The 8,625-nt window shown below is 55.1% G+C and overlaps 1 protein-coding gene and 1 long non-coding RNA gene across 2 annotated transcripts; one reads left to right on the top strand and one right to left on the bottom strand.

The window, feature by feature from the left end:
* Window positions 1-569: 569 nt before the first annotated feature.
* GUCA1A (guanylate cyclase activator 1A) lies at window positions 570-7,955 on the bottom strand. Its single transcript, XM_058733944.1, has 4 exons — window positions 7,481-7,955; window positions 2,049-2,198; window positions 1,585-1,678; window positions 570-1,303 (listed from the first exon to the last, which is right to left on the bottom strand). Exons 1-4 carry the CDS (start codon window positions 7,679-7,681, stop codon window positions 1,134-1,136), a joined length of 615 nt encoding a protein of 204 aa, XP_058589927.1. The 5' UTR covers window positions 7,682-7,955; the 3' UTR covers window positions 570-1,133.
* LOC131514213 (uncharacterized) lies at window positions 2,197-5,719 on the top strand. Its single transcript, XR_009262986.1, has 3 exons — window positions 2,197-2,781; window positions 2,950-5,063; window positions 5,579-5,719. It is a non-coding gene; the product is annotated as an uncharacterized LOC131514213 (long non-coding RNA).
* Window positions 7,956-8,625: the final 670 nt, after the last annotated feature.

Genomic DNA, 8,625 nt, shown 5'->3' with positions numbered 1-8,625 from the left:
TGACATTGATCTCCATCTTCTGTCCCTCCACGTCTGTGCTCAGGCCCTGGCTGACTTCCCAGCCTGGGGTGGCCCAAGTGATGGGTGGGGGCTGGGACCCTCCCTTCCCCTCGTGGGGCTCTCCACAAGCTGGAGCTCATTCCTCTTGCCCCTTGTTTTCTCTCTCCTACCCTTGGATTTTTACTCACTCCTTGTACTTCCCCCACACCCAGCTGACGTGAAGACGCAAAGCCCAGAAGAAAGAGCATCTTAGAAAAGATGATCACAACTGCTGCAGCCTGTGTCTCTCCCCAAGTTCTTGGACAGGTATCCCTAAAGTTGGGGTATGCAAAGAATGGGAATGGGGCCCACCTGTCCCAGACTGCCCCACTTCCCAACTGGCGTCACAGCCCTCAAGAGGGAGTTAGGTTAGATGAAGGACGGTCAGGACGCTGGCCACAGTCAATGAGTCGCAGAGCTGTGGCACCACCCCTCACTGCGGAGCCAGCAGGGGAAGTAAGGGTGTTGGGCAGCCTCTTCTGAATAGATACCGATTTCCTCCGCATAAATGAGGACTTTCTATAGTGCCATATCTTCTCTTAGCATGTTTTATTATAATGATGCTTAGCCTGTGAGTTCCTTGGGGGTAAGGACTACCCTTTTCTTGGCATGTCTAATATCTAGCATTCATACCAAGGAGGTGTTCAATAAATGCTTGTGGAAGGGAGGAACAATCAACGCACCACACAAGTAGGCTCCGGGGTTCCGGGGTGCGGGTTCGGTGTGTGATCGCGGCACCCACGTGGAGGCTGCGGCCACCGGGTCTGTAGGATTCCATCAGAGTCCGTGAAAGCCCAGCTCTGCATCGGAGCTCCCCGCTCTAGAAGAGTGGGACTCGAGAGAGAAGCTCGGTGGGAAAAGCTGGGCCTAGGGACGGCCCCAGGGCCGCCCAGCAGGGGGCAGTCACCACCAGCTGAGTCCTGCTCAGGGTTCAGGAACCATCCTTCCCGACTCCCACCCCGGCCCATCTGCCACCACCGTGTACCCCAGAGGGGCGATCTGAGCTTTGAGTTCAGGAGCCTGTATCTAGTATGACAATAATGATGACCCCAGGCACCAACACGCATCCCCTCCCCAGCAGCCGGGCGGTGGGCTCAGCCTGCCGCCTCAGTCTCCCCGCCGCCGGCCCCTTCCCCCTCCTCTTCGTGCTCGCCGTTCTGGAGCCTGCGCACGATGCGGGTGAGGTCCAGGCTCCGTGTCAGCGTGTCCAGGAGCATCTGGTCCTTCTGGACGCCCTCGATGAACTCCTCCAGGGAGAGTTCCCCTGGGGCAGAGAGAAAGGGAGTCACGGGGAGGAGGTGCTCACGTCTCCCAGGCAGCGTTGTACCGGGGTCCAGAGCTGGAGTCTTGCGAGGGGGACAGAGCCAAATGCTAGGGGAAGTGGCTGCGAGGGGAGCAGACAAAGCAGCCAGAGACCACAGTCCAGTCCAGGGGGCCCTATAATCCAACCCTTGTGGCTGGGGCAGGGGCGGCTGGAGGATGTGGCCTCCCTCTCCCCTCCCGCCCCTCTGCCCTGGCCGCCCCCATCCGTCCGGGCCTCCTCACCATCCCCATTGACATCAATCTTGGAGAACACTGTATTGGTGAACTCTTCTGCACTCATGGTCGTGTCGCTGCAGGGGTTAATGGCTCGGATGGCCTGGGGAGAAAAAGAAGTGAGGGGCCCGTCCCGGTTCTGTCTCCGCGGTACCCGAGCAACAGAGTGGGCACTGGAGGCAACGCGGGGATTTAGGAGTTTGCCTCTTGGTACAGATGGAGGAAACAGAGGCCCAGAGAGTGGATGGCACGTGGCCCGGGTCAGGCAGCTGGTCAGGGCCACAGCTGCTCCCCACCCCCACCCCCAGACCCTCAGTCCCAAGCCTGTCCCGTTGTGAGATTGCGGTTCCGCCTGCTGAAGTCCCAACTCGCCTTCCCTCGGGCTGTCTGCTCCGGGGGCGGGCCTCCCAGGGCGCGGCCCCGCCCTCGCCCCCGCCCCCGCCCCGGGCCCGGCCCTCTGCACCTGGAGTTACCCGGATGATGGTGAGCAGCTCGTCCCTGTCGATGCATCCGTTGCCATCGACGTCGTAGAGCTTGAAGTACCAGCGCAGCTTCTGTTCCACCTTCCCCTTAAGGACCAGGCTGAGCGCCGCCACGTACTCCATGAAGTCGATGTAGCCGTCCTGGGCGAGAGGGGCGGCCGCCTTGAGCCCGCTCCCCAGAGGCCCGAGGAGAGGCCGAGCCGCCCGCGCCCCGCGCCCTTCCTGCCGGGGGCCCGCCCCGTCTGTCCCCGACGCCTGCGCAGCCCACCCCGCCTGCCCCAGACGCTGCCCCGCCGGCTCCCGTAAACCAGCCCCCAGGGGGTGTCCACGGTGCTGCCGCCTCTTCACTGGCATTTCGGTGCCGGCGGTCACTGGCTGCTCCCATGTGATTCTCAAGCCTGAGCCCCTTCCAGCAGCAGGAAGGTGTGTGTAGGCGGGGGAAGAGAAAGCGAACCCCCAGGGAAAGGGGGCGTGGTTCGGCTGAGTTTTTCAGAGCTGGGGAGAGGGCAGGAGGTAGATGCGGAGGAAAGGAGCACCTTTCTCAGTCTTCCCTTCATTCTTTGAATTTTACTGAGCACCTACTACGCGCTGTGATAGAGGCTTCAGAACCCAGTAAGACATGAACCGGCTCCCGATGGGAGCGCAGTGTTGGGGGCTCCGGTTTGAATCCTGGCTTCACCCCTCTCAAAGCTGTGGAATCTGGGACCAAGGACCCGCTGTCTCTGTAAGTTCCTCATCTGTAATATTATAATAGTACCTGCCTCTGTGGGACCGTGGAGGGATGAAACGAGTTTATGTAACTAAAGCAGGCAACACTGCCTGGCATATAGTAAGCGCTCGGTAAATGTTTGCTAATCCTGTCACTACCCTTACTGTGGTTCTTTTTACAAAGAGGTCACGATGCCATCACGATGTAATGGCAACACATCTGGACAGGACATTATGGAACAAGAACACACAACTCTGCTTGGGCAAGGGCCAGAGGAGAGGCTCGGGAGGCTTGCCCGGGAAAGGTGATGTCCTCTTGAGTGTCAGAGGGGTTGACCGTAGGAGAGGGGGGCACAAGACATGCCTGCAGGATATTTCTCCAGGGTCCCCCCAGATTTCACAGGCCGCATCAGTGGGGTCAGGGAAGCACAGAACATAGGCCTGCCTCTGCCCATCTCACCGGCAAGCCCAGTGAGGCTGGGAGAGGGAAGCCTGTGTTTTGCAGAAAGGCTGAGCATAGGACTCAGAATGTGTGAACTTGGAATCCAGCCTCTGTTCCTCCATTTATTCACAGCCCTGACTCTGGAACCAGGAAGTTACCCAGAGGCACATTTGGGGTCAGCGGGAAGAACTCGAACAGGCAGATTTGCCCATGGTGGACAGGGCCAGCCTCGTGCAGTAATGAGCTCCCTGTCACTGAAAGCTAGCAAGTAGAGGCTGGAGCACTGTTATTAAAGATGTGGCAGAGGCTGGGCAGGATGGCCTCTGAGATCTCCTGGCCCAGTGTCAGGCCTGGGCCTCAGGTGAGGCCTTGATGAGCCGGAGCTCACTGTGGAGCCCCACGGTGGATGTCGTGATCACCGTGAACATTTGCCTGGTGCTTCTCTGGGTTGCTAGGCTTTCACATACGCCTTGGCTCATCCCATTTTTGCCCCCCCCCCCCCAGGGGTGTCCTCAGAACAGAGCAAGCAAACCCCCCCATGCCACAACGCTCAGAGAAGCAAGCAAACAGCCAAGGAGGTTTCCTCTGGGCAAGAGGACATGGGGTGAGGATACTTCCGCTTTTCATTTTTTATCTCTCTGGATTGTGGGAAATGCTTACAATGAGCTGTACAAAATTACTTCCACAATTTTTTTTGAATGGCTAAAAAGAGGCAATGGAAAAGGATGGGAAAACAGTATGGAGGTTCCTCAGAAAGTTAAAAACAGAACTACCCTACAACCCAGCAATTGCACCACTAGGTATTTACCCAAGGGATATGGGGGTGCTGATTTGAAGGGGCACATGCACCCCGATGTTTATAGCAGCGCTATCAGTAATAGCCAAGGTATGGAAAGAGCCCAAGTGTCCATCGACAGATGAACAGATAAAGAAGATGTGGTATATATATACAATGGAGCATTACTCGGCAATCAAAAAGAATGAAATCTTGCCATTTGCAACTACGCGGATGGACCTGGAGGGTATGACGCTAAGCGAAATTAGAGAAAGATAAATATCATATGACTTCACTCATATGTGGAATTTAAGAGACAAAACAGATGAACATTAGGGAAGGGAAACAAAAATAATATAAAAACAGGGAGGGAGATAAAACAGAAGAGACTCTTAAATACAGAGGACAAACAGAGGGGTGCTGGAGGGGTTGTGGGTGGGGGGATGGGCTACATGGGTAAAGGGCATTAAGGAACACACTTGTGGGGTGTTATGTGCAGGGGATGAATCACTGGAACCTGCTGTTGAAATCATTATTGAGCTATATGCTAACTAACTTGGATGTAAATTAAAAAAATAAATTAATCGATTAATTAATTAAATTTAAAAAATAAAATAAACATTGGGAAAGAGAAAGAAAAGTATGGGCTCTTGTGCCAGAAAGATAATGGCCATCTTAGGAGAGGTGTGGCCTTGAACAAGCACAGGGCCTCTCTCAGTCTCGGTTCCTCCCCCCGAAGCTGAATGCCCACTTTTCAAGACTGTGTTTGGGGTGAGATTCAGTAATGATACTACAGTCATACTAATTTCTTTCTAGTGCCTCTCGTGCCGAGTATTTTCATTTGCTTTACTCATTTAATCTCACCACCATCCCGAGAGGTGGGATTTTTGTCCCCGTCTCCAGACGAAAACTAAAGTTGAGAGGAGGGGTTAGACCAACAACCGATGAATGGCCAGACTTTGCCTAGAAACCGGGCCTCCTAAATCCTACCTGGCGCTCAGACGCAGGAGTGAAGATTTACATCGATTTGTGTGCACCTGCCTGAGTGCCAGGAGCGGCCAAGCCCAGGCAAAACTTTGAAGTAAGCCAAGTACCTGTTTATCCCCAGGATCACGCTCCCCACTCACACTGCTGCACCCCCCAGCCTCCCCCCACCCCCGCCCCGGAACAGAACGCTGGGCCATAACTGCTGTCTACTCAGGGGCTGGCAAACTTTTTCTATAGAGGACCAGATAGCAAATAGTTCAGCTTGGGCAGTATGTAAACAAGTGGGTGTGGTGTGTTCTAATAAAACCTCACTTAAAAAAATAGGACCACGGGTCATCGTTTGCACACCCCTGTTTAACTTAGCGCACATTCTGGTGTCCCATCTCGGAGCCAGTCTGCTCTGTGCTCATGACAATGGGTAGGAGGCGGTATTGCCCAAAGTGTGGTTTACGCCGTGGGTGTGTGCAAAGCCCTTTAGATGTTACAGAGATAGTCTTCATTTTAATAATTACGTATTTAAATGAATGTGTATTGTAAAATACGTAATTAGCCCATAGAACTCATGATTGCTCATCGATCCATTCACTCGTATAACAAATATTTGTTCAGCCCCTACGATGGTCCAGGCACTGCTCTAGATGCTGGAGATACGGAAATGAGTCGCCAGACAAAAATCCCCGTCCTCATGGAGCTCACACTCCAGGAGGGGAGACACAACAAACATAGTGGCCGCGTGTTGTTCAGTATCAGTTGTCAGAAGATGAGGTACGCTCTGGGGGGCGGGGGAGGGAAGGTGGGACAGGAAATGCAGGGGTAGGGGCTAGTCCTGGTGAAAGAGGGTTTCAATCAGGAAATCAGCACAGGCGTCAGTGGCAAGGAGACATGTGAGCAGAGACTTGTAGCAGGGAAAGGTATGAGCCAAGCAGAATTCTGGAGGACAAGGGTCCCGGGCATCACAAAGGCCCCGAGGCGAAGGTGTGCCCGGCGCAATCAAGGAAGTCAGGTTGGGGACAGTGGAGGTGGTGCTTGCAAAATACAAGGTTGATGGGTTGTCCCTCCCTGGTGTCATATATGTGATTTTCGGGCATCCCTTTGGAGATGTGTCTTGACCCAAAGGGTTTCCTTACAGGTGAGAAGCTGAGATACCTCGGTGTCTTTAGGTGTCAGGTGTTGAGGCTCAACCACTGACCCTTCTCCCTCCTGTTCAGGAATTATTCCTTCTCCTGGAGCATTTGGGGTTGGGGGGGCGTCCAGCATGCTGATGCCATCCCTTCTGGTCTCCATGCCACAAGCTCCAGTGCTCCGCTCCCCCGCGCCCCCTTCAGGAAAGCCAGTGGGCACCTTGAGGTTGGGACTCAAAGCCCATAATCTGCTTTGTCCCCTTAACCCTAAATATTAGTGAGTTTTAAATAGCCTCTGAGCCCCAGCTGTCCTTAGAAGCCCCGTCCGCAGTGATGTTTGGACCCTCTGGGCAGCGAAGGGGGCTGGGAAAGCTCTGGGCAGCCTCCCCCGGCTTGCAGTGGGCACATGGCAGGGTGACATCACCTCCTCATGCTTCCAGGTGAGCGCCGGGGGGGGGTGGGGCCCAGCCACGGTGGGGAGCCGGGTTTGTAGCCTTGGGTTCCCCTCCTGCTGCATCTTGACTCAGTTGTTCCAAATAAACGGAAGATTTACTCTTGGCACCAACAACTACCTTAACCCATGCTCTCAACCTCTGTGGCAGATGCAGGGCAAGGAGCAGAGCGTGGGGGGTAGATCTTGGGTGCGAGGCCACCCAGCTGATGAGAGCTAAGGGCCCTAACTCACTGTACCCAGCACCCCGCCTCTAGCTGATCAGGAGTCCCAGTGATTACTCGGGGAGATGACAGTTCGACCACCGTGCAGACCTTCGGACCGACTTGAGAGAAGGTGAGCTGAGGTCATTGGGCATTTTGGAGTTGGGAGCAGTCTGGACGTCCCAGCTACCAGGCAGCCTTGTCTGTCCCCAGAGCACCGGGAGTGACCCATGTAACACGGGCCTGCCTGTGCCAGGCTAGCCAGGGCTACAGACTTATCACCCTGCTCTCCCCTCTCCCCTCCTCCTCCTCCTGCACCCCGCGAGCATCCAAGGGCCTGGGCAAAAGTGCCGGGTATAGCACCCAGCACTCAGTAAAGTGCCCAACAGCTGTCTTGTAAGTGTTCCCACTCTGTTTGGAGTAAACCGAGAGGAAGCCATTAGACTGGACCTCTGGGTACACTAACCCGTGGACCCCTCTGTCTTCCCCTGGAAAAGTGAAGGCACGGACAGGCTCTGGTTCATTTCTGAACCCCCAGTGCCTGATCACAGTAGGTGCTCAGTGAACATTAGATCCACTGACTCCCCAACACAGCCCCAGATACACAGAGAAGCGCGCCCCCTCCTCCGGGAGACGCCACTGTTCTGGCACCTGCCCCTCGCAGCCCCGCACTGGCCGGGCCTCCCGGGGCGGCCCTCCAGCGCCCACCCACCCCACCCCAGGCCTCCCTGCTCACTTTGTTGAAGTCAAAGGTCTCAAACATCTGCTCCACATACTGGCTGGTGGACGGGCTCAGGTTCTTGAGGCCGAAGAACTGGCGGAACTCGTACAGGGTGAGCTGGCCGGAGGGGCACTCGGTCATGAACTTCTTGTACCACTGGTGGCACTCGGTGCTGCTCAGCTCCTCCACCGACTTGCCGTCCATCACGTTGCCCATCTCCCAGGCCCCACCTGTGGCCGGCGCCCAAGGTGGATGGATCCTGCTCCCCGCTGCCCCTGCACAAGGGAGGCTCGGCTTTCTAACAGCGGGCCCTCAACGCTCACAGCCCGGAGTGGTGCAGAGCTGAGCAAAGAAGGTCTGATGAATCAGCGCAGGAGGAGGTGAGCAGAGAGACAAAGGTAATGGGGGGCTGTGCAACCACACGGCCAAGTGCAGGAGGAGCCAGAGAAGTGGTGTTAAGTCCCTACTAAACCCTTGTGGCCAATGGGGACTGCTCCTAGGAAAGAAGAGTGAAAATAGAACAAAGCTTAGGGAAGCAGAGGCCCAGGATTACAGCCTTGAGCTGATAGGTGAAAGGATTTTCTTACCCGTTTTGTAATCTCGTTATCCCTTCTTACCAGGGCCGAATAGGTGGCTAGCCAGAGGCTGTTCTGATCCTGTGACCTCCATTCCCTTCTTCTCCTGTTTTCAGTGGGCTCTCAATGTTTTTGGTTCCTGCCCTCTGACATGGAATTGAGGTACATCTGAGATAGAGCTGGTGGGTGCCTCTTCCAGAGCTGGACCAACTGTGGGCTTTTGACAGGACTGCTGTGTACGGTTATACATGGTGTGCACTGCACTTGACCATCACAACTGAGGGCTTCTAGTCACACCGTAGGTAGTTAATGTATAAGCACACCTGAATCATGCAGAGTTTGTGGGCTTCCAAGACGAGTCCTGAGTAGCTAGAGGGAACCCCCTCCTCCATTAAAGTGTACAAGTTCATGTAGCCATGTAGACACACACACTCACTGGTCCTCTTCTGACCACATTCTTAAATTCCCAGAGACTGTATCTCTCTCACCCCAGGAGGCTTGAATTCAACCTTCCAAATGACTCCACACCTGACACCATCCCCTCCCACGGGCATGGGGATAGGGGATATTGAGCGTGTGCCTTAT

This window comes from Neofelis nebulosa, chromosome 6 (genome assembly GCF_028018385.1).
Source record: "Neofelis nebulosa isolate mNeoNeb1 chromosome 6, mNeoNeb1.pri, whole genome shotgun sequence".
NCBI classification, from domain to species: domain Eukaryota; kingdom Metazoa; phylum Chordata; class Mammalia; order Carnivora; family Felidae; genus Neofelis; species Neofelis nebulosa.
Note: the sequence above shows the minus strand (reverse complement) of the source record. Positions and strands in the feature narration are given on the sequence as shown.

Excerpts from the sequence above, each read along its gene's own strand:
- GUCA1A (XM_058733944.1), bottom strand. The coding sequence starts at position 7,681 with ATGGGCAACGTGATGGACGGCAAGTCGGTGGAGGAGCTGAGCAGCACC. Across the intron at positions 2,199-7,480 it reads AGACCTTTGACTTCAACAAA|GACGGCTACATCGACTTCAT; the intron begins GTGAGCAGGGAG and ends CCTCTCGCCCAG. Across the intron at positions 1,304-1,584 it reads GATTGATGTCAATGGGGATG|GGGAACTCTCCCTGGAGGAG; the intron begins GTGAGGAGGCCC and ends TCTCTGCCCCAG.